At 36.0% G+C, this 26,579-nt stretch overlaps 1 protein-coding gene across 12 annotated transcripts in view; it reads right to left on the bottom strand.

The window, feature by feature from the left end:
* KDM4C (lysine demethylase 4C) overlaps positions 1-26,579 on the bottom strand; it is a 226,842-nt gene that overhangs the window by 7,981 nt on the left and 192,282 nt on the right. For 11 of the 12 annotated variants that reach the window (XM_087716051.1, XM_087716052.1, XM_087716045.1 and 8 more), the window contains 2 exons: positions 12,891-13,076; positions 9,819-9,989 (listed from right to left, as the gene is read on the bottom strand). In XM_087716051.1, coding sequence (XP_087572177.1) covers positions 9,819-9,989; positions 12,891-13,076 — 357 coding nt within the window. Of the gene's footprint in view, positions 1-9,542; positions 9,690-9,818; positions 9,990-12,890; positions 13,077-26,579 lie in introns of those variants that run through there. The other variant, XM_087716057.1, reaches the window with a different exon arrangement.

The following is a 26,579-nucleotide window of genomic DNA, read 5'->3' as shown; positions in this document are numbered from 1 at the left end:
TTTTTCAGGCCATTTTCCGGGACTCTGGTACCCATAAACACCAGCTGGCCAATGCACTTGTGCACTCTGGAAACCAGAAGAGCAGCTGGAAATGGCACGCATGCCCACAGAGAGGGCCCTGCATGCTACCTCTGGCACACGTGCCATAAATTCGCCATCATGGACCTAGGCAGTCTCTCCCTCTCACACTCTTACTTCCATTAGTGGATCTCCTGATAAGTTATGAGCAACTTCCTGATGAGTTGGAGATTGCAACTTTGATTCTTGATCTGATAGTGGCTGCAGGAACCTTTTCATGGAGATATTAACGGCATGAAAAAAAAATTTTTAAATGATTTTGGTGGAGTGCAAATAGTATTGTATCTACTATAGGCATGGTATACCCATTCCCAACCTTATTTTATCAATTTATCCCAAATATTGCACAGTCACAATTTGACTATCATGCTATTAGATTCTGAGTTAATCTTGGGGAGCACAAATGTACTGCTGGAAGGGGTGGGGGAAGGGGTGGCATTAATCATGGGATGTCCATTTCTGCCTTACGCTTTTCTGAGCATTTTTTGTTCTTCATTTTATTCCTGATTATTTCTACTGCTCTTAGTAGAGCAATCCATCAAGATCTCTAAATCAGTATAGTTAAAAGGAAGCTCAATTTCAAAAGGATAATATCAGATACTAGGAACAAATGACAATACACTGCTATTCATTTCTTTGAGAGAGTCCAAAGACATCTGACTGGCCCCTGTGGAAAACAAAATGCTGGACAAGACAGATCTTTAGTTGGAGGCATCAAGACAGTTATAGAATTATTTTTGTCCCATTATGGACATTGGAGTTTTTCACTGTTATATTGTAAGAAACATTTTTGAAGGCCAGCAAAGGGCTTACATTTTCTATGCACTATAACAAAGTAGATGAAACCTGTGAAACTAATTAAGGTTTTGAAGCTCCTTTTTATTTTTTTGCAAAAATATTTTTTGTATTATTTTTGAGTCTTGTCCAACTGGCATACAGTGTCCTTGATAGGAAACTCTTCTCATCTACCCAAAATCCGCAAGCTTTTCAAAAAAATTACAAAGTATGCTGAATTTTAATTCTAGAGAACAATCAGCATACATTGTAAATTTTGTGAAAGATTTCAAGAGAACAATGCCTTCTGACTGGTTAAAATTACGTGGAAACCAAACTGATCTCTTGAATATACTTTCGGATGGATCTGAGTACTAAAAGCATATCTGCCAGAAAGAAAAATCTCCAAGCTATTCAAACAGCACAGCACAGAAACTACTACTAGTTCAATATAAACCATTCATTTTAACAGAGACACAATAGTCTTTGCTAGACGATTCTATCATGCTTTCTGATATATAAAATTAACCTAAGTTATCTCAAGGAGTACTAGTTTTCATAATGAAAATATTATTGTTTCAGCAAGTATTATGCCAGTAATAGATCAGTGGGTCTGTAGCAAAAATAGATTACTGTCACATAGTTAGTATTTACTATTTAAAATCTAAGTGGGCAGAAGTGCTCCCGAGCAGACCAATAAGTTGAATGAATGGAATTCTCTGAAATAGGAAAAATATTTCTCTGAACCAAGGGTTCTAACATCAAATTTGGCCCTCAAAATGAGAAATCAGGACGCCCCAATGCATCCTTTAAAAAATGTATGATATCAACAAAAGTTTTTTTTTAAACCCAACCACTGAGTGACAACACCATTAATAAATCGGGGGTTCTCAAACTATGCAGTGGCATGAACCACTAACCCCCAATTTCAAACAGGACTGATTTGTCTCTCCATCTTGGCAGCAAATATTTAAAAGTCTGTTCTAAACAGTTCAATTTAATTAATGTTTAATTGGGAGCCTGTAGCTTAGAAAAGTAAAACTAACCAAAAAAAAAGAAAAAAGACTTCCATATAAAAAAATTCCTTTGAACTAGATGGCATTACTGGCTTAAAAAAGGCTAGAAAACAAGATCCTACGTACTATCCTCAGAGAACTGAAGACATAAAGAGAAATAGCTTGATATCCCTCTTGAGGGTAGTTAGTGAAATTATGAGAGATTAGAGAGATTAATTGTCTAACCTCTTCCCCACTTTTTAATATTGTTAAGAAGTTATATACCAAAATAATAAAATACCGTAAGAGGCATCGGCTATAATCCTAAACTCACTTCCCACGTTATTTCTTAGTATTGGGTTGGTGTAATAAAATGTTATTCAGAACTAAACAGACACAGTTAATCCATAAAACATGATTTCAACTTCTATTAAAAGAAAATGATAAAAGTTAAATTCTTCACTTGATATTAGGTTTTATTATTTTCTGTACAATTAGAGCAGGTAAGTCACTTTTCCCACATTGTCAGAAATACAGGAGTATGATTCTGAGTGGTAGTATTAGCCATCAAACCTCAACAATACACTTTTCACAAAAGGTTTCCACAATTTTGGCCACTACTGTAGGTAGGTAGGTAGGTAGGTAGGTAGGTAGGTAGGTAGGTAGGTAGGTAGGTAGGTAGGGTAGATGGATAGATGGTCGGAGAGAGAAGACAGACAGACATTTACTAAAAAGTGAAGCATACAGTATGTCACCTTTTTTCCCCTGCATATGAACAACAGTATTTGGAGATTCCTCTGTGTGTGCCTAAAATGCATTCATAGATATTTATTTCTCACAGTATACCAATTGCTCTCTTAGCTAAATTTTGTAAATTGCAGTTATAAAATATAAACTCACACATTTTTCAAAACCAACAAATATATATGTTTAGCTCTGAAAGAACTCCATGGAGCTGAGAACATTATTATGTTTAAACAATGTCTCAAGCTGTCTTGTTATTATACTGGCATTTTGTTCAAATATATGATCACAACAGGTCCACAATTCCAATACAAAAAAACCCAAAGATAGAAATTTTCATGTTTCATAAAATGTAGATGTATTTCAAAACTGGAAAGTAACCTTTACAAAAAAATTATTTATCATATACTTTTGCTATCGCATATTTTCCTCTTTGTTTGTAGCTGATGGGGAGTTTAAAATCTTGAAAGATTAATAGTTTAATAGCAATAGCAATAGCAATTAGACTTATATACCGCTTCATAGGGCTTTCAGCCCTCTCTAAGCGGTTTACAGAGTCAGCATATTGCCCCCAGCAACAATCTGGGTCCTCACTTTACCCACCTCGGAAGGATGGAAGGCTGAGTCAACCCTGAGCCGGTGAGATTTGAACAGCCGAACTGCAGAACTGCAGTCAGCTGAAGTAGCCTGCAGTGCTGCATTTAACCAGTGCGCCACCTCTAAACACTGCCATTCTCATCTCCCTAAAGGATCTTTGGGCTATTCTATTTAATGGATATGGTTTCATTAGGGTAGGCATCATTCTGTTATGGGTTTTGTGTCTTAATTTTGATTTTAAAAGAGGGAAGGAGGGAGGGAGAGATAAGAAAAAGTATTGCTACGTTTTCGTTCAGATTGGGGGGGGGGTTCCAGATAAGAAAATATTCATTTTAGAAAAAAATGACCAAACAAACAATACATACATACATGATCTAAAATTAAATTACTTCTGTAGCTGATTTCTTTGTATTAGTACAATCTGCTAAATGTCTTTATCTGAACAATGCTATTTATTCACAGAACTGTATTGTTTAACATAAGGAGATTGGATATTTTTGAGACCGGACAAAAGAAAAACACACAGGCTTTTTGAAAAATTCTCCTAGGATTCATAAAAAAGCCAATTCATTAAAATAATGTTCAGAATCACAATTTTATAAATTGAAACAGTAAACTTTTATACATATGCATGCGAGAAAGGGAGAGCAAAGGGGGAGTGATTTAAAAAAAGTATACTTCCTAATTGTGTTTTTTGTTCTTGGATTGTCCCAGAGACAAATCCTTCACCATTTGACCATGCACCAGGACCTTATCTGGGTGATCTGCCTATTCAATTTTCTGTGTAACTGCAAAGCTAACAAGGCAGAAATGTAATAGAAAGCAAGATAGAAACATAATTTTTAATGTGATTTTTATCCTGTCTTTATTTACCTCATAAGAAACTCAAGGCAGTAAGATATCAAATACTCCTTTCTCCTTCTATTTTCAACACAATAACCATAGGTAGTATGACTGGCCCAAAGTCACCCAGCTAACTTTCATGCCTAAGGCAGGACTAGAACTCATGTGTCTCCTGATTTCTAGACCAGCACCTTAACTACTACACCAGACTGGCTCTATATTAGGCTGCTTCAACATCTGCCATGGAAAGAAGACGATCCCCTGCATTAAAATACTTTTCCCCTTGTTCCCACAAACAAAAAATTAATAGACAAACAAAGTGTGGGGAAAGGAACCTAGGCACATAGTTAAAGTAAGACTTACAAACTGAGACATGTAGCTCAAATACTAGTCTATTGGCTCAATAAACACAGGTTCTCTAGGTAGCCTGTGTAATTTCTCTTCCTGAACATAATGGTGTCCCTGCCTAAATTCTAATTCTAGATTGTATTAAGATATCATAGTATACACAAGCTTGATAGACAGAAAAGTTAAAATGATACTTATGATTATGGAGATGCTGGATGGTGGGTTTCAATTCAAAGAGAATCCCAAATGTATTTAATTTTAAAATAAACTGCTTTTGTTTGATTAAAATATATATTTATTTTAAGGGCAACATCACTATGATAAAATATTTAGAAACAAGTACCAATTTATTAATAATGTATTTAGTAAAATAATTAAGAATCAGATAACCACAATGATACTACTGTTTAAGTTCTCACATATTGTTTCTTAAGATCACATTCAATTAAAATTACATTTTTATCGGCAAATTTTAAATCTAAATTTGTCTTTGTTTTAGATTTTTAAAAACCCATGACTTCCTGAATATTCATTTGAGATTTACAATCTAATCAACATGGCTATCTCGCTGATTACACACTGTTTGACACTCTCCAGTCGTGAAAAGTACAGCAGCTACCTATTAAGTTCAATAGTATAGCTTAAGCCAAAATTTTCATCCCACATATTTCTCTTGTTATTAATATGAAGACAAAGGCATTAAATAGTAACTATAAGCCTAAAAGAATTATTAATATTGAATTATTTCAACCGGCCCTACTAACTATAGTTGCCTCTCTATTAATATACACTTCCAAATGCCTTCTAGGGAAAACATACTGCCTCACTTGTGTTCCTATAATCAAGGAATATAAAGTTTAATATCCTTAAACCTCTTCTTTCACCTTGCAATCTCATCAATAGTAGCTGGTCTCACATTAATGCAGTTATGAACTAAACTGAAATTGTGCAGTGGCTTGAACACATAAAAAGCATTTGGTATCGTTGTGAGCTAGCCAAACAGGAAAACAGATTAGAGAAATAGCTTTTTCAATAGCAGCAACATTGCTTTTGCACAAAGTTTGATAAATACGGTAAGTCTTCCCTGATATGCACATTGCATGGATTAGGAAAGCAGTTTTTAAAAAAAATCTTCTCCATTATTGAAGCTACAGGTATATTATCTAATGAAAAACACCCAAAGATTTCTCCAAGGAATCTAAAAGTTCTTTGGTGTTTCCTTCAAACAATTATATGTTGTTCTTTTACTATCTGAGAAGCACTGAGGCATATCTAGCCCTGATTACATTTTTTTTCTTACCTCCAAATCCCACTATCCCACTTGGTTGGCAAGTAGTTTTTATTCTCTCCCACAATTCAAGTTTTGATGCAGATGTAAACAAAAGAGAAGTTTCTGTAAGATGTATATTCCCGCATATGTCATATTTAGATGCTCCTTAATAAAGCACCTTCAGTCATTAATGACATTTTGTAGCATTTCTGCATGGCTTCATTTATTACCACTGGGATAGGAATAGTTAAATCCATCTGACACTCCTTTGAAAATATCCCATTTTAAGGGTTATACTTCCAAAAAGGCATCAGACCACTTATAAATAAGGACTTAGCAGGGAAGACAGGATAATCTTTACTAATAACGTTTGAAGGGCAAGCTTGCTTCCTGAAAAACAGTAGAGAGGTCATAACAAAGACCCCTATAAGAAATGTAATGCCTTTTCTCAATATGCCTTGCTCTCAAACAGAACCTTTCTTCCTACTATACTTCAGTCTATTGACCCAAAAACTGGAAACAAAGATCATAGCAAATCTCACTCTTTTTCAATGTGTTAATTTCAGGACTCTAGTTTTTCTACACAAATCATATTCTTTTTTTCTTTTTTTTTTGAGAAATTTTTTTATTGTTTTAGTTAAACAAAAAGACATTAAAAAAATCATCTTTCGTTACATCTTGTTGAAAGCGTATTGATTGGTTACAAATATATTCCGTGCGTTTCTTCCACAATCCTTACATATGTTTCATTCAAATCAGGTTGTACATTTTAAGTCAAGAAAGAAGTGTTATATATTTTACTATCTCTGTACCATAGTTCTCATTTAGTTACCATTGTTTAAACATGTTTTTATCTAGAACCATTTATATTAAAAGACACAACCACCTATTGGCATTCATTTGCAATTTCAATAGATCTCCAATAACATTGCACCTTTATAACATATTCTAAAATTAATTCGGTTAAGCAAGATATCGAAATGTTCCCCCCGCCCTGTAACACACCTGTATGTATCATTAATTATTGTCCATTAACATTTCATTGTTATTATTGTAGTTAACTAAAAGTTATTTACTGTTTATCTCACCTCTCCTCTCCAGGCCCACACAATATTATAACTTTATAGCCATCTTTAAACAATGATTTGTTAATAAGATTTATAGGACTTTTCCCTCAATCCCAAATTAGTTAATTACGTGCTAAGAAAATAAACATTAGACATCTAAGACAATCTAAGAGATATTAACATTTCTACTTGACAATCACCCAAAATATACATTAGCATTTCTATGGCCTGGTTATTTATCCTAACTAAGGTTATTATTTCTCTATTAGTATCATAGTAAATTTATGTTAATGAATAAACATTCAATAATAATCTAGAACAGTCTATAAGGTACTAAAATCTCTACTTAATAATCATCAATAGTTAACCAGCTTTTTTCCATCAATTAGCATTATTAACCAGTATCTTTCCAGTAACAAAATGGCCTTTCCTCTCTCACCAGCTGTTGTGTCGATTCTCTTCCCAGGACCTTACCAGGGTTTGAGACTTCTCTCCGAACTGTGAAGCTTAAACGATCTGTCATGTGGTTTTGTTGCCCTTGAGTTGTTATTAGTGTAAGCTTAACTTTGGTTGTCAGGTTTATTTCTGAATAGATTTGTCTTATTAACTCCATCTTTTTTGCTCTTTCTTTTTCTCCTACATCTTGGAGTTTGGGGTGGAGCACTAAATTACCAAAGTCACTTTTCCAGCTTCCCTTCTTTCCACCTTCACTCACATTTATTCTATTAATAAGTTCATCTGAGTTCTTATCTTTGTTTTCTGTATTTTCATTTGCTTCTTTAATTTCTGGGGCTGCAACCCCATCATCTTTTTTTTGTGTAATACCCCATTTTCTGTCCCATTTCTTATCAAATCTCTCAAGTCCTTCTGAGAAGTTTTGAAGTCCAACCAAATGTTTTGAATTATCAAGTTTTCTTCATCTGAGTATTGCTCCATTTTTTAGAGTAAGGAGAAATATAAAGAAAAAGCAAGGAGAAGAATTTGGTACTATCTGCCACTCTAGCCTGTCACAGATTTTGAAGAATATATCTATTTTTATTTTAATCTTAAGCAAATGTTCTTTTATGGTTTTCAAAGAAGAAGGGTTCTAAAGTTTTTCTTTCCTTTTCCAATTCTTGCCAAAATATTTTTTCACACACACCAGCAGAACACTATTTGTGACCTTGGGTCTTTATCAGGTTTTAAAAAGAAGTTCCAAACCCTTCTGTTGCACAGTCAGTGTAGTCAGATAAGAGTAAACAAAGGATACATTGTTACGACAGCAGAAGAAAAAAAGCTTCAGACTTGGGCTTCCAAGTGGCAGATTCAACTATTTTAAAACCTTTTTCCTTAAGTATATTTAATATGATATTGTAACAAGTAGCAGAAGAAATTTATTAAAGTAAAAAGAATTTTAATTTAAGCCAAAAAATTTAAAGTAGTAAAGGGAAATAGAGAAAAAAAGATCCCTTCACCTCAAGCGGAAAAAAAGGAAACGTTGCAATCACTTCAAACTACAAAAGATTGTTACAGGCAAGAGCAAAAAACTTTCTAAGGCAGTCCAATAGGGATTAAATACGCCGCTTTGTTCTTGCTTAAAGGACTAATTTAGATTAAGAAAAGAGTTTCTTAGGGCAATCTTCTAAAAGAAAAGGAAAAAAAACCCTCACCAGATGGAAGCACTTTCATTTCTCTCTTTCTCGAGCCGTCTCCAACTATGTCAGCCGGGGGGGACTGCCTGTTGCCGCCGGTTGGAAGCACTTCCTTTGGGTCGATCAGGGACTTTGCGATGTCCCTGCGACCAGCAAGATCTTGTCTTCCCAGTCACTGTCTCTTCAGGGTGGTTTAGGTCCTGCTGGACCATCCAGGGGCAAAAGTGTCATCGGCGGATTCAGACAGTCGAATCCGCACAATGTAACGTTGCAATATTGGTTCCTCCTCCCACAAATCATATTCTTAAGGTGCTATATTTCCAGTGTATATTTTATGTTTGCAATTAATTAAAAAAAGGCATGGCTAACCCTTCTTTATCCCTTTATAATCACTGTTAAATTAGTGCACTGGGACCAAATAAATGCTTACATTCATCTTCATCATGCATCAATCTTTCTGCTTCAAAAATGTATATATTTTGTGATTCTTCATTTTCAATACATCTAATTTTTCCCATAATTCCAGTTTAAAAATTGATCACCACATTTATGTTTCTGGGCTGCCAATTCTACAGAATTCAAGGGCAGTGTAGTGCAATTGTTAACATATTAGACTAAGAATACAAGACCCAAGTTCTCATCCAATGTTTCTCAACCTCACTAGCTTTAAGGTAAGTGGACTTCAACTTCCATGCTGGTTGGAGAATTCTGGGACTTGAAGTTCACACATCTTAAAGTTGCTTAGCTAAGACATTATTCTAGGCTACCCTCAGTCATGGATACTCAATTATCAGTCATGTTCTCTTAGCCAATCTACCTCTCAGAAGTACATTTGTGGAGAAATATAGGAAGAGGGAATGTTATGCACAATATCTTTAGTTCCTATACACAAAGATAGGATATCAATGAAATAATAAATACATTTAAGGGCTTATTTGGCACTGACTCTTTCAGAATATTTTCCAAAGATATTCTACTTTCTTACAATTGTAGCCCATGGAGTTTCTTATATAAATGAAGCAACATTAGATAACAGTTTACAAATACAATAATCAAATGTGTAGGCCCAATATCTTACTCGATTCATGTGAATCATGTTGCCTGTTACATATTTTAACATTAAAGGGGTTTTTTTTTGTTAATTCATCAAGGAATTTTGTTATATTACCTCTCTGAGACACTACAACATGGAGAATTCCCCCTCTAATATCTTTTATTAAAAACATATTTCTTATTTAATTAAAAGACTTTGGAAGATTAGTTGTTATTCATTTGGAGAAATGGTAGATACTAATTAGCACAAACAAGGTTGGGAAGCCCCTGAGAAAGTGGTAATTTTCTGCTGCAAGAAATAACAAACATGAACAGAATATTAAGTTAATTATCTCTGTTGAAAGGTCACAAAAATAGTTCAATTTTTCTGATTTACCTTTAAAAAATAAAAGAAAACATTTCTAAGATAAATACTTACTACAATATCTTCAGGGAAGGTGTCCCGACTAAAGGAGCCATCATCAAACATAACTTCATAGAAAACTTGTGATGTAACTTCTATTACTCTGCAGCTGTAATAGCGTGTGTTTCTGTGTTTTGCTATGACAGTTTGCCCAACTGAGACAGCTTTCTCAAAGGGTTTGGTTTTCTTTAAAAGATTAAAACAATATAATTAGTTCAAATACCATCTCTCCCCCTAAGTTTGTTTCCCCAGGTCCTAAAGAACTCTTACGAGTTCTCAGATTGCCTCATCTAAGTCAGATCAAGACTTAAAACTTATAAAAAGTGTGCTTTATCTAAGTTACTTATAGAGATTCGCCTTTTACTTATTCACATGCACATATTTAGCTGAGATTTGTAGAGTTTAAAATATTTTACGGATACTGATAGTTCAGACCAAATGATGCCAGATTGTATAAATGTGGAATAGGGAGCATTACTTCCAAAAAAAGATATACGAAGAAGTAAAGCATTTTCACAGAGGAAAAGTTCATAAAGCTGGATGAAGGAGAAGAGCTGAGCCTATGCAACATTCAGCAAAGTTTCAATTTGTGGCTTGCTCTGAATACTATGTGGCATTTGTGTTTCTAGAAATCCTCTTTTGTTTATAGTTCCCAACTATAGCACTAAATGCTCACCTGATTATTGCACAGCCATCAAATTATTTTTTTATGTAGGGGGCTCTTGTGAGCTCCTCTAAGCCAGAGGCATTTGTGAGAAGCAAGGGGTTAATCAGTGTGACAAGAGCAACAGTGTGGCATTGTGATAGAAACTGTGCTTCTTCTTCAGATGCATCCAATGTTACCCACCCATTCGAAAGGAGTAAAGTTTGCAGCATGATAATGCTGTTATCATTTTGAACAAATCAATTAAATTTTCAGAGCACTTCCACCCTATCCCATGGTTATATAGCTGAGAGTTTAAGTTGTTAAAAAAAAGAGTAAGTAGCTCCAATAAAGCTGTGATGTAATCAGCACCTTAAATGAACTCTTGAGCATTTCATCAAACAAACTTCATTCCTTATCTCTTGACCTAGCCTCTGTAGTCTTGGCATTTTCCTATTCTAATATAATAGATTAGAATGGTTTGTAACTAATGTTCCCTCTAAACTGTGCGGGTGAGCAGCCACGCACATGGCAACAAAACACCACGCAGCAGTTTCCAACTGCCACGCAGTGGATTTGTGAGACACCTTCCACGATAATAGGAGAGACAGCAATGTAGACAGCAATCAGTTCTAGGGCCACAAGGCAGAAGGTAGCTGAGAGAAGGGGCGTGGGGGTTGGGAGAAGGCATGGGACAGGCTCCCAGCAGCAGCTGCTCGGATTTGCCTTTTGTGAGAGAGAGGGGGGGATGGAGGGAGGGAGAGTGTGTGTATCCCTCCTTCCTTCAGCCCAACACTCTCGCTGGCATCCCGGCCAGACGACAGGGACTGCAGAGGGTCTCCTCGAGTCTAGGGCAGCGAGTCATTCGATGGGAAAGTTGCCTCTTGGAAGGAATGACCTGGCTTGGCTCCTGCTTCGTCTCTCCTGCCTCGTCTCTCCTGCCTCTTTGCTTCTCCGTTCAGTCATTGGGCAGCAGATCGAAAGCGGGAGCCAAGCTGGGTCATTCCTTCCAAGAGGCAACTTTCCCATCGAATGACTCGCTGCCCTAGACTCAAGAAGACCTTCTGCAGTCCTTCTCGCCTGGCCAGGATGCCAGCGGGAGTGTTGGGCTGAAGGAAGGAGGGATACAAGAGAGGGGGGGTGTTAGTGGGCAGACTTAGCACTTTGTTAAGTTTGTTTCTCTGTGTGTTGTGTATATATACATGTCTCCATGGATGCAATTGTGCAAGCATTTTTTTTCCTCTTTAAAATAATTTTTGGATTTCTCCTCACCAAACCTTTAAGACTGAAAGTGTTAGAGGTGAAATATAAAGAAATTGTCAATCGCCATACTGTTAGATTGATAGGCAATTATGGACTATCTTGATTATATCCTCCTTAGAAAGAATATGCTACTGTATGGTTGAGAAAAAGAGCAAACTTCCTTCCATGGAAACCCAACAAAGTTCATAGGGAGGGTTTCTTTCTACAATGGGCTTCTTGGGTCAACAGTGAATATCAGTTATCAAAAATGTAGGTAGAAAATTAAGCAGACAATAGGCAATTACAAAAAGGGAAGCCAACTTTCTGAATTCTGTTTCTTTGACTTAAGTGACTTATAAATAGACTAATGTTCTGAAAACCTGATCTAAATTACTATATATTTTAAATAGCTGTAAAACTTTGCTGAAAAAGTTGTTCTCAAGGTATTGTGATAAATTCAATAAAAAGAAGGGAATTCTTGATGAACTTAAGGAGAAATGAGAGTATTGGATAGTAAATGGACAAATAAAATTACCAATCAAAGAGAATATTTGCACCTCAGGGTTGAAATGAGATGTTCTCTCTTACTCTTTCTTCTTCCTCTCTTCTCTGTCTCTCTCATCCTCTTTCTCTTTGTCTCTCTTCTCTTTCTCTCGCCTTCTTTTCCATTCTTCTGTCACTTTCTCTCTCCTCCCTTCTCTCTCCTCTTTGTCTCTTTCTGTCTCTCTCACCCTCTTTCTCTGTCTCTCCTTCTTTCCCACTCTTCTGTCACTTTCTCTCTCCTTCTCTGTCTCTTTCTGTCTCTCTTCCCTCTTTTTTCTTCCTATCTTCCTCTCTACCACTCTTTTATCACTTTCTCTCTACCGCCCAACCTGTCCCCATACTTATCTTCAACTGATCATGTTTGCAATAATTTACCTTTTCTAAATAGGCGCAGTTCCCTTACCGGGTCCCTCGCTCACTCAAACACACACACACACTCACACACGCACAAAACCATTCTTATAAATCATTGCTCTGTGAAACATCTGTGAAAAAAATTCAGGTGCTCAGGCATGAAAATGTGCCACTCAAACACTATACTTTTCCGCACATACTGAAAGAAATTAGAGGGAACATTGGTTGTAACAGGATATATAAGGTCAGCAACAATATGTCTAACTTAAAAACAATATTGAATACAATAGTATCTAAAACCTTACCACATTTTGGCTTATTTTGTGCCTGAAGCACGTAATATAGACCACGTAAGGCCAGTCATCTGGTTCCATCAACACCCCAGCAGCATGAGCACATGTGACATGGAATGAAGCTGGACAACGTCCATAGGAGCACTGGATGCAAGCACCAGATATTTTCTTAATTCTTTGTCGACAGAAGATACATTTCTGCAGGTACAAATGGAAAGAAGGATTTCCACAGATTTAATTTTGAATATTGTCTAGCAGGTACTTATTTCCCATGATTTATAGCTACTACATGCACCAACTGGTCATGTGGTTAAGAATGTAGTTCAGAGAATACTGTAGTTGGATAACCGGTTAGATATTAAAAGGAAATATATAAATTAATCAACAGTTAAATATTACTGTGGCAAACATATCTGTATGAACTGCATGATACAAAATAATTTCTGTTCAGCAGGAGAAATACCGGTAAGGTACTTAAATTTGATGTTGTAGATATCTGGAGATTTACACTTTTGTTAATGTAGTATTTATACAGAACTGCTTAGATATGCTGGCTCTCTGTTCACATCTAGCTGTAATGTTTCTTTGCTTTCTTTTTTTCTGTTATCGTGGCACCTTGGCTCAATAATTTATTTTGTTCTAGAAAGAGCAACAAAGCTCTTTAGTGAATAGCAGAAACAAGAATACAGCTCTGGAGGAATACTAAAGTACAAGAACCAAAGTTACTTAATTTAAAACTTTATAAAAAATATAAGAATTGATTTTTTTTAAAGTAAATTTAAGCAGATTAATGAAAATGAAAATCATAAACAGAGAAAAATGATAGAAAATAGGTGTCAGGTAAACATTATAGACATTAATTGTAATGTTGAAACCAATCAAAAGCTAGTAAAAACAAGAGATTCAGAATATAACTCTAAATCTTATAATAGATCAAGTCCAAAGAATATAGAGATTTTAATATGTAAACATGAATATTACTTTTTTTTTTTGAGTATTTTATTAATATTTATAGGCCGCCCTTTTCCCTGAGGGGACTCAGGGCGGCTTACATAAAATGGGGAAGGGAGGGTACAGACAATAGACACAAAATAGTGCATAAAAATAAAATAGTAAACAACATTCATTCATCATTCGGGTGGGGACAGATTATCTTTGTTCCCAGGCCTGACGGGCTAGCCAGGTCTTGAGGGCTGTGCGGAAGGTCTGGACGGTGGTGAGGGTACGAATCTCCACGGGGAGATCGTTCCAAAGGGTCGGAGCTGCTACTGAAAAGGCTCTCCAGAACTGTATTCTGCCTTAAGATTAGAGCAAAATAGATACTAAATTAATTTTTGGGGGGATAATATATGGAAAAGCCACTGACAAAATAATACCTAATTATGACTTGCCTACATTCCAAGGACTAGATATAAATGCAAAAATGTATCATTTACCAATTTCAGCAAATGTGCATAAATAAAAAAAAGTCCCTGCATCTATATGGACCCGAAAATCATATGCAGCTTTATAAATTCAGTTTTTAATCAGGCAGCTTTTATTCTGGTATCAGTATTCTCAGACTAGTACAAGAAATATATCCTTAAATAGTCTATAATCTCCTAAAACAGTCTAGCTTTTTGAAACCAGTAAATAAAAATCCATTGCCAAAGTTGAAAAACATCTGTAAAGTGACTAGGACTCATAAAGTAAAAAAGAGGTAATCTAAGTCTAGGCTGTAAATACGATATTTAACTGTACATAAAAGAGCATAGAATACACCTAAATAGCAAGACCTCATGTGATCAATCTGGCAGATTTTACATGCTACAGCACACAATCTAGTAGCATAACAAATGACAGTGCATCTGTAAGTAGTATTTTGGGTCTGCTGTATTTTGAGTCTGAGCAATCGTGATATCTGCTGATCAAAGATAGGATAGATTTAGTTTTGAATGTTTTTATAAAAGGAGCAACAAAGAAATATATATTCTGTGATTTTTAACTCTCCAGAATAATGAAAAACTGAAGCTTTTAGCGATTTATACTTTTTTTATAATTACCATCCAAAACTGCAGTGGTAAGAGCTTTATAAATTAATGGAAGTACTTTGGATTAAACCTAAAATTGAACATAAACCATATTTTCTCAGAAAATTTAATTTCTGAGTTCCAATTAATTTAAATTCCCAAACTAACCAAATAATTTTTTTCAGCACTTGTAATTTTAAACACTTTCCAGAAACTACTTCATATATGTTGTACTAATATAATATAGAACCAGTTTGGCCCAATGGTTAAGGTATCAGGCTAGAAATGGAAGACCAGGAGTATTAGTCTCGCCTTAGAAACAAAGCCAGCTGAGTTGTTCTCCCTCTTAGCCCTAGGAAGAAGGCAATGGCAAATCACTTTTGAAAAAACTTGTCAAGAGTAATACTGCAGGGACATGTCAAGGCAATCTCTGACAATCTGGCAAAGGTAGGCAATACATTCCAAGAAAAGATAAAGTCAGCCTGCTTTTCTTGGTAAAATGCAGACCTAGAAAGAAGAATATATTTCCTGCTTTGAAAGAATCTGTCCACTATCATCTCTGGGATTTTCTCACTGGCAGAAGTGTCCTAAAGTCTTTCTTCCTTTGTTTCATTGTATTCTTGAATATATTTTGGTTGCTGTCCTGCATTATATTATTACATTATTTTCTTACACTGCCTTGGGATAAGGCCTTAGATACTCATAGAAGTGTGGTTATTTCTTCCAAATCCAAAAGAATATGTGCCTGGACCCTGCTAGCCAAGTGATAGAGCCATATAGCACCTTATATGCTATTAACCTAATATTCCAAGCCCCAAAAATCATTTTATCAAGATATCTAACCAGCAAAATTTTGCATGACATAGTAAACTTGTATAACTCAATAATAATACACTTAGATACATTGGCTGCAAATGAATCACCTTTTAAATTATTAGTACATTGATCTAATTTGATACAACCAGCAAATGTCCTTGAAATGTCTATTGGAGTTGGGCAGTCTATAATATCAAATAAATAAAATAAACAATAGAAATAGAATAGGCTGTAATTCCTATTAGGAGTCCAAACCCATCAACTCCTGTATGTTATGTACTATGGATCTGTACCTAGGAAATACAATTTAATTCCTATCTGTTTATAACAAATGCTAGCCTATTTTTCATAAAAAGTAAAGCTCATCTGAATCTTTATGATCATGCCACTTTTGATATCTTTATTCAAATTATATATATAAAATAAAAAGTATAAATGGCTAAAAGCTTCAGTTTTTCATTATTCTGTTATGATCATGCATATATATATGATCATAACAACCCAGGTTTTCTATAAGGTAATAGAAATAAAATCAAGAGATAAGGTTAAAAGATTCAGTTATGAGCTCTGAATTTCTGAACTCTGCCCTCCAATTAGTTATACTTTTCACTTTCTACGTTTCTAGTTGCTACAAAACATACATCTTTATATATTTTTTAAAAAAACAGAGAGGGAAAAATAACTAGTTTATACTAGGCAGCCATTTAAAACTGATTGACCAAGATGAAAGGATTAAATTCAGAGCAATATGCTCTAAGCAATTTATTTTACTAAGGAAAAACCCCGCAAAGAATTCTTTATCACAAACTGGGTGCCTGTGCCTCCTAACCAATAAACCTTCCATCCTTCTGAGGCTGACTAGCTTGCCTGCTGATACCAATAAGCTAAAAGATAAATATTTTCTTTTCTCCTACAAACCTCAAAGAGATAATTTAAATTAAAAACACACACATATACCTCATGAGAGACGAAACAGTCCTAAGATATTCAGTCACATTTAAGGCTTGCATGTTCAAATATTTAGAAAGAGGAATCTTGGCAAGCTCTGACAGAGAATTCTGATGTGATACAAATACTCATATCAAAATTTCATCTACCTTGAGGCTACTTACTGGCATTTCAGCAATGGGCTGCAATGTATTTAAAGGAGACACGAGAATCCCTATGTGTCTGGCCAAGAGAAGGCTGTTGTCAATTATGTAGGTGGATGCCTCTGCACTGGAGAGGTAAAAATGCTGCATTTTTGAAGTGTATGGGTAATGACAAACAACTCTGTTGTTTGTCTTATCTGCTGAAGTGGAGTCATTGCAGATGTAAATAGTGCATGAGCATTCTGGCCAAGGCAGGTGTTTGGGTCAGCATGCACCTTCTCATTATTCTATTCTAAATCATAGAAATCTATTAATAGGCTCAAAAAAGATACCTTTCAATGAATTACTAGTGTTGAACAGTTCTTGTATTTTTAACTATTTTAATGGAAACATCCAATAACTCATAAAGTATTCAGACAATTGTGCTCTTATTTTCTGCATCCCATGGGAAGAAGATACATATTATTTGAGAGTTTAATCTTCTGGTTTAAGTAGGGAAGTTTTGTGCAAATATAACTATAAAATCCAAAATTGGTTGGTGAAACAGCTTGCAGTTTGTTGTTTTTTAAACTAGTTTCTGAATACATGCTTGAGATTCAACTACTAAGAAATATAACAAATTTGTCAAAATACAAAACAAATGTACATTATTTACCTCATGTTTTATTATTACAATTGAGAATTACAATTTTCTAAAAAGAAATAAAACATTTTGGAATTTGGTTTAGAACAGGGCTATCAAACTCTTGCGCCAAGGGCCAGATGCATCATATGCTGGCCACACCCACGCTCGGTTTAGAGAAAGGGGGGGGGAGTCCTGATATTTCATGTAACAACATGAGTTTGACACCTCTGGTTTAGAAGCATGGTTATTTATACAAATTCTGACAAAATGAAAGTTTCATCTGATTGATTTTACATCATGATGACAAAAAGCAGGGATTATTCATGATATCTACACCTATACAAACATATTATTCACACCACTAACATGTTGGGGGTACTTTTGGGTATTTAGACTCTCAGAAGTATGAAACGTATTCCAGATAGACAGAAAACTTCAGACTAGACATTTGGAACTTCATTGAAATGCATTGGGAAACAGAATTTGAAATCCCTGTTAGAAATCTGTTGTCCAACATAAGTGGGAATCAGGATTTTTACAAATAGTGAAAATCACTTGTTCTTAAGTTGGGATATAACCAAGATGAAAAGAAATAAAAGGAATTGCTTGTACAAATGCTATAATACTAAGTTAATATAAAATAATGAGTTGGCGCTGTTTGCTTGGGGAAATGTTTTCAAATATTATGGTGTCACCAAAATAATTCTAAATGGATAAAAAGTGGTTAAAACAAATATGAAAATATAGTTTATGTATACCTACAGAATATTTTCATACATTCCTTTAGAATCAGAATATAAAATGAGTGAACATGCAAAATCTCATATTAATTATTATACAGTTTACAACGAGCAATTATCTCCTGACACAAATCTTCTGGACTTCTAATTTCATGAATTAAAATATACTCAAAATACTCAAATCATATTCAAATGCTAGACCTTATCATTATAATACTAATCCAATCTTAAAAGGACTCTTTAAGATTAAAGACTAAAGTCTTAAAGCATTCCTTATTGCTGAAAAACACTAAACATTAAACTATATTATAGTTATTTCATAGTGTTTCCCTTTAAGAAATACACTTGCTTTATTCTGTAATAGTTTCTTCAATATGTTCATATTTTGTTTGTATTATAAATGTTGAACCTAAAGGAAAAGAATCCACTGCCTCAAAATATCACAACCTGAATATATATGATACATCAACATTCTTTTATACAACATAAGGTTAGTGGATCAGTAACAGTTTATCTGAGTATCTCTACTCTGGGAATATTCAAGATGGCTAATAAAATATTAATATAAAAGCAGAATATAAAAAGTCAAAAACATAAATTTATCAATAAAAAAGTACTAAAACATCTAAAGCCTGAGTAAATCTGATTGATATCAGTTTCTGGCAGGAGCTTATTGACAGTTTAGTGACCAGACAGATGAGGCATGGAAAATACCATGGATACATACATTAATCTTACAAAGACATGGGGAAATGTTATTCTATTTCTTTAAAAAGGTTCAGAATAAAGAGAAAAGGAAATGAGACGGAAATTAATTTTAAAATAATAGCTATTCTATCCAAATCACACTGAGTACTTGACCATTTTGTATTATTATATTTTATTTTATATTGCAACTCTCTTGCCCCGCCTCTGTCTGAGATAGAGATTGATTGATTTCAATGTAAATTGTATTTAAAACTGCCATTTTATTTTATTTACTTGGTGAGGGGAGTTGTTTTGAAGACTGTTTGCTGCAAGTAAAACCAATTGAACTAAACTGCAATTATTTCTGAACAGGCTTGCAGCTGACAGAGGTTGTAAGCTGAAGCTACAAGTGAAAATGGAATGGTATAAGCAGGATAGATAGGTCCTTATATTGTGCTAATCACAAAAACATAGAACCTGAATAAAATATTTTGCAGATTGGCTAGAATTAAAGTATCTTCCATTTCTCGCATTTTTCTGCTGAAACAGTAAAACATGGATTATCAGTTTCAGTTCTTAGTATAAAGATTGCTATTTCCCCACATATATTGTGGACAAATCTAAATTCATAATTGTCTCTTAAATGTTAATAAAGACCCCATTGTTAACCGTAAATTACATTATTTTTTTAATTGGCTGGTATACTGAAATACAATTGCTTGAAGGCTTCAATAAAATTCAGTTTACTTATTTTATTTCATTTTATCCAGTAAAATATAGGGCAGTTTTCTTGGTCCTTTCCATTTTACTGGAGATTATTTGCTTTTAATAGATGAATATGTAAAATTTACAGAAATGATAAACTGGAAAACACCAGGTTTTCCCAACTTCAGATTGGCAAACAAACAAAAAAATACGAATCTATCTCAAAGTTCACAAGGGTTGGATATGCACAATAATAATTGAATAATGATTGTGTTTGCATTATTACAAAGGAAGGTGTAGTCTTCTGTGACATTTTTCCACCCAAAATAGCTGCTACTGCTATTGTGTACTTTGAGCTAGAATGGGGGGGGGGGGTTACTGCTGTGCTGCAGGAAGCAAAATACTTAATATTTAAAATCCATAATATTAACACTGTGCAATAACCTATAAGCATGATAATGATTTACACAATTTACATATCGTTTTAGTTTCTTCTCTACAATGGACAAAGCCACTAAGGGCTATACATTCTTCAAGTAATAAAATCAAAGAAAAGTCTTCATAATAGTAACTTTGAATTCGTGAATATGTAATGTATATGTGTGCATAAGTGCATATACTTTTGTTCTTTATAATGCCATTTGTAAAACCGAAGACTGATGGCTTTAATGTTTCATTAAAAGACTGACTACTTCATTAAATGTACTTGCTCCTGAAAGATGCATGAAAGTCACACATATAGTATAAGTGCAATTCTGTAATTAGCATTTATAGATGAAAATTCCATATATTTTAGGGTTAGGGTTAGGTCTCCATGTATTCGGAGAGCAAGATGGACATCGTCAATGGATTCAGAACACATGGGTATGGTTAGGAGGGTGCATACCAGTTGTGAGTTCCAGCCAGTATGGCCCAGTATGGCTGTTCCGGTAGTAGCCAGGAGCAACTGACAGTGTACCGGTACGGTGGCCCGTTTCACCCGCCCGCCCACCCACATTTTATATGGTTTTAAAGTAACCGGACAATTCTGCACGTACGCACAGCATGTGCCACCTGCGCGACCTCCGACCAGCATCTGGGTGTCGCAGGGGTGGTAGAGTACACATGCGTGCACAGCGTGCGTGCATGAACATGATGCCTGGCCCCGTGCAGAGAGTACCAATAGCAAAAGGGAGAGGAACCCACCACTGTTGCATACTTTTCAAGCCTGCCTTGTCTATATTTCCTGGCAAAATAAATGGGAAAATCACATTTAGGACAGTGGTATCTACTGAAGGCCCATGGCCCATTGGGTGCTTAATTCTGGCCCATGGGGCTGCCATGGAAATGGCGAAGGACCGGCCTGCAGTGCCTCTGCCAGCAAAAATGGAGCTTTCATTGGACATGGAAAGCCCCATTTTCAGCCTAGATGGCATCCTGCACTGCTCTGCCAGCAAAAATGGAGCGGGGGGGGGGGCTATGTGCAGCCTCCCCAGGCTCCATTTTGGTTGACATAGGGCTAGCAATACAAGCTAAAAGCAAAACAAAAGGAGAAATGTGTGTTCCACATGTGTACTGTTCCACATGTGTACTGGACCCGTGTTCCTCCTGGCTGGTTGTTAACAGCAGGGAGGTGACACGGGGCTGGATCCAGGCGGTTCTTACCGCCTCCCTCCGGGAGGGGGTCTTTCCCCCCGCTCTTAAGGCGGCGGTGGTGAGACCCCTCCTGAAGAAACCATCCTTGGATCCAGCCGTACTAAACAACTATCGTCCAGTCTCCAACCTCCCCTTTGTGGGGAAGGTTGTTGAGAAGGTGGTGGCCTTTCAGCTCCAGCGGTCCTTGGAGGAAGCTAACTATCTCGATCCATTCCAGTCTGACTTCAGGCCTGGCTACAGCACAGAAACCGCTTTGGTCGCATTGACCGATGATCTCTGGAGAGCCAGGGATGGAGGCCATGCCTCCATCCTGGTACTCCTTGACCTCTCAGTGGCTTTCGATACCATCGACCATGGTATCCTTCTGTGACGACTGCGGGAGGTGGGGGTGGGAGGCACTGTTTTACAGTGGTTCTCCTCTTACCTCTCGGACAGGTCGCAGTCGGTGTTAGTCGGAGGGCAGAGATCGACCCCTAGGCCCCTAACATATGGGGTGCCGCAGGGTTCGGTCCTGTCCCCCCTACTTTTTAATATCTACATGAAACCGCTGGGCGAGATCATTCGGCGGCACGGGATAAAATACCACCAGTATGCGGATGATACACAGTTGTATCTGTCCGCCCCGTGCCAACTCAATGAAGCGGTGGACGTGATGAGCCAGGGCCTTGAGGCTGTTAGAGACTGGATGAGGGTTAACAAGCTTGTGCTCAATCCAGATAAGACCGAGTGGCTGTTGTGCTTCCCTCCCACTAATTTGCCAAGTGTTCCATCTCTCAGGCTGGGGGGGGTCAAATACTACGCCCCTCAGACAGGTTCCGCAACTTGGGAGTCCTCCTGGACCTACAGCTGACTTTTGAACACCATTTGTCAGCTGTGACCAGGGGGGCATTTACCCAGGTTTGCCTGGTACACCAGTTGCGCCCCTACCTGAACCGGGAGGCTCTCACAACAGTCACCCGTACCCTTGTGACCTCTAGGCTGGAGTACTGCAATGTGCTCTACATGGGGCTGCCCTTGAAGAGTATTCGGCGACTTCAGCTAGTTCAGAATGCGGCCGCGCGAGCGATCGTGGGTGCACCTCGTTTCACCCACATAACACCTATCCTCCGCGAGCTGCACTGGCTACCTGTCAAGTCTCCGGGTACGCTTCAAGGTGCTACTTGTCACCTACAAAGCCCTCCATGGTAGTGGATCTGGGTACTTGAGAGACCGCCTACTGCCAATTACCTCCTCTCGACCAATTAGATCCCATAGATTAGGCCTCCTCCGAGTTCCATCAGCTGGTCAGTGTCGACTGGCAACCACACGGAGGAGAGCCTTCTCGGGGCAGCTCCGACCCTATGGAACGATCTCCCCGTGGAGATTCGTACCCTCACCACCCTTCAGACCTTCCGCATAGCCCTCAAAACCTGGCTGTCCCGACAGGCCTGGGACTAAAGATCTCAACCCACCCGAATTGTATGAATGTTGTGTTTTTTAACGATGTACTGTCTCATGTGTTTAATTTGTATGTCCTCCCTTCCTTTTGAACTGTAAGCCGCCCTGAGTCCCCCCAGGGAAAAGGGCGGCATATAAATAAAACTACCTAAACCTAAACCTAAATGTTTCCCCTTTTGCATTTGAGCATCCAAGAAGGGACAGGAAACAAGAAAGGGTGGAAGAAACACAAAGAAGAAGATAGGAAGATGGGAAGGGAGTAACAAAGGAAAAAGAAGGAGAGGAAGGAAGGAGAAAGGAGAATGGAGAGAAGTTATAAGAAGGAGGGAGGGAGGGAGGGAGAAAAGAAGGAAGGAAGGAAGGAAGGAAGGAAGGAAGGAAGGAAGGAAGGAAGGAAGGAAGGAAGGAAGGAAGGAAGGAAGGAAGGAAGATCCTGCCTTACCATTTGGCCAATAGCAGACAGCTTGTCCTCTGGAGGACAAGGGTTTGGCTCTCTCCCTGGTCTTGCTTTTCTCTGCTGGAGGCCACAGGTGCCCCTGAAATGAGTGATGTTGAGCTGGCCATGCCCCCCATCACTCTGAGGTCAAACAAAACCCTGATGCAGCCCTCAATGAAATCGAGTTTGACACCACTTTATTAGTGCATTAGATAGACTTATCTTCCTTTCTGCAGTGCTGGTTTTCGAAAGTATTCTTACTTTCAAATGGGAATCTGGTATATAAAAAATACTATTACTACATCCCATTTAATCTTCCAAGATATATTTCTACCATGTCAGATTAAGCTTATGCACTTCACTAGAAGAACCCAAAACTGAGTGAGTCGAATCAGCTCTTTCAATATGAAAGATAATCACAGCATAACAAAACTATCTTAATTTGTGAGACACCTGCCATTAAACTCATAAAACTATAAAATTGTAACATATAATTACTCATCAATAAGTTTTAAATTGTATTTTAATACTGATATGCAAAACTCATTTTTAGAATTATTTTCCTTTGTAATTCCGTTATGGAGAAAAAATGGTACTATACAATTACAGATAGTAACGAAGGATAGTAGTATATCTACAGTTACTCACAAGGGACAATAATTATCCCGAAGGCAGTGAAGTTAGCTTCATATAGATCTTTATGCAAAGTGGCTTTATTCTTCCAACTTTATGTTGTAGGGGCCTATAATCAAAATATTGAAGGACTGTCTAAAATAAAACAACCTTCAGGTGTCTCGTTATGTAAACAACAAACACAACACATTATACAACTTGCAAGCACTAGCTTTGTATTATACATAATCTTTGAAGTTATTGAGTTCCTTTTTAAAATAATTAAATAAGGATACAGACAAGCCACTGAGTGTCTTTAGTCTGTGGAACTTAATCACAGGAAAAGAGGTTTAAAAATCAACCAGTTATTGTTTCATGTTGAGCCTCTTTTTCTTGTGTTAGTAATTTTCTCCTCTAACCTTCTATTTTGTACTGTCAACTATATGACAAGATTTATTATGAATTCTGTATGTATTATAGCACTAAAAATCACTTATACACATATACCTGAAATCATTACACTCCCACCCGGTCACATGGCCGGCAAGCCACTCCCACAAAGCAGGCCACACCCACAGAGTAGGTTCCAAAAAATTTTGAAACCCACCACTGATCAGGAATCAATAAATATATAAAAAATGATATTCTTTCAAATAAATCCCACAAAATGACTCTTGCATAGTAAATTAAGACTCTCATAAAGAATGAGAAACTTTCGCAGAAAAACTATTTCTCTACTAGAAAAACTATTTCTAGTATACTGCTTATTTTGACATTGTCAATTCATCATTTCAAAAATGAGACAAAAGCATAGACCACTTCACTCAGGAAGCTCATTGCCTCATTAAAAATATAGTCAGTCTAGAACTCCACTTTTCTTAGATATTTATTGTTAAACAAAATAATGTGTAGGGAAAAGATTCATCCTGTTTTGGCTTCTCTATTTGTCATCTGAACTTGCACTGTAGCTAAAGTTGAAAAACAAAAGGCAGACATAATAGTGGGTTTTAAAATATAAAATCACAATGTCTATTTCATGATTGCCTAAAAAAATCCATGTAGTGAAACTCTTACATGTAAAAACCTTTCCTAGAATAAACCTCAACAACTGTCTTAATGTTTTATTTTCAGTTTTCTAATTTCGGAAATCTCAGAAATTAGAAAGGTTGTGACAACCTATATCCTACAGAGCTGGCTTTGAAATATCATTAAAATAACTTTGCCTCACCAGACTTGCAAGACCCTTAACCCAACTTTTTGGCTTGCCCGGGCTGCATTGAGTGACTGAGTGTGGAGGAATTGTCTTAGGCCGCATATAAAATATATAATATATTTAATGTATATATGGTAAATTACATAACAATTGTAAAAGTTTACAATCTTGTGGGGCTATATTATTAGCTGTTCAGGGCTGCATGTGGTCCACGGATTGAATGGACCTGCCCTACCCCCCCCCCCTTTACTTATAGTCTGTCTTTGTGCCAATTAACTTTGATGCCAAATGTAAATGAGTCCACTCTGATTAATATTTATTCCAAATTGAAGTTTTAATATTTTGCTTTGTAGTAAGTTTTAACACTAAAATTAAACCATATTTACATTTATGCACTGAGCCTTTAAGTTTAGCATAGCAAATGAACTTAAATCAATTTATACAAGACTTTCAATTTTTATTCTGCCTTACTAGCCATAACTTGCTCTACTGCCATATTTAATAAATGTTGTTTTATTACCACTGTTTATTTGTTGAGAGCTACTTTGATGTAGTGGTTAAGGCACCAGGCACAAAGCCAATTGGATGAAAATTAATTGGTAGATTACATTAGTATTGTTGTATAATCTATTTAATAAGAATATGTAATATCCATGTTTCACATTATTTACAGAATATATTTAATATTGAGAAAATACCAGACCATTAAAAATGCAGTCAGCAAATTAATTTTTACTCACTGTTTTCTAAGGATATCTGGATGGAAGACTATATTACCTCTTTTGGCAGAAACACAAGCAGAATATTAAATAATATCCTGCCTGGAACTAAATAGGATTTGCACTTAACTGCATCAACAGACATCTATTGAATATGGCTAATAAAATGACATGTAATTAACATCAAGGAATAATTAAGAACAAAATCAAGATGATAACATGAGCCAGGTTGCTGCTGCAATCCTTTCACCTCTTATTTCTCAGAATTTGTTTATACTTTATATGGGCTTCCATAATGGATATCCATTACAGTGAATCCTTAACAAGACGAACAGGAACATCTGTTAAATCCAAAAGAAATTTTAAGCATATATATTTTAGACATGTGCAAAACTGTGAATGGGATTTAAGGTATGCAAGGAATGGAAACGCTCAATTAATTAAATCCAAATTACATTAAACAGAGGTTTGTTAAAATTGATTTATTGCATATTTGGTACAATAAAGAAATGATATGTAAAGATGCATTTATATCTATTTGAGAAATGTTTCATTATTTATTAAGTAAAGCAATGTTTTATTAATTTTCATTTCATATATGATAAATCAATATAAAATTAATTCATCAAATTTAATTTTAATACTTTTAAAAATGGTTTAAAATAAATATGATACGTATTGTTAAGTACATGTGTGAAATTATTAAAGCTTACTTTCAGAATTATTCTTTATAAATACAGACTTTTAGGTCACAATATTTGTAAATAAACTATATGTACTACTGACAAAATTATTTATGGATATATAAAAAGCTTATATTTAACCATTTGTTAACTTATATATCAAATAGTAATTTAAGAGAAAATTTCACTTACTCTGCTATAGACATCAAACATTGATTAATAACTGATGTACAGGCATAAATGTTTTTGTGTACCAATGTGTAAATATTGTAAAAATAATATATTCTTAAGAG

Source organism: Thamnophis sirtalis, unplaced genomic scaffold (assembly GCF_051295495.1).
Source record: "Thamnophis sirtalis isolate CommonGarterSnake01/CBP01778 unplaced genomic scaffold, rThaSir2_p1.2 scaffold_5, whole genome shotgun sequence".
Lineage (NCBI taxonomy): Eukaryota > Metazoa > Chordata > Lepidosauria > Squamata > Natricidae > Thamnophis > Thamnophis sirtalis.
Note: the sequence above shows the minus strand (reverse complement) of the source record. Positions and strands in the feature narration are given on the sequence as shown.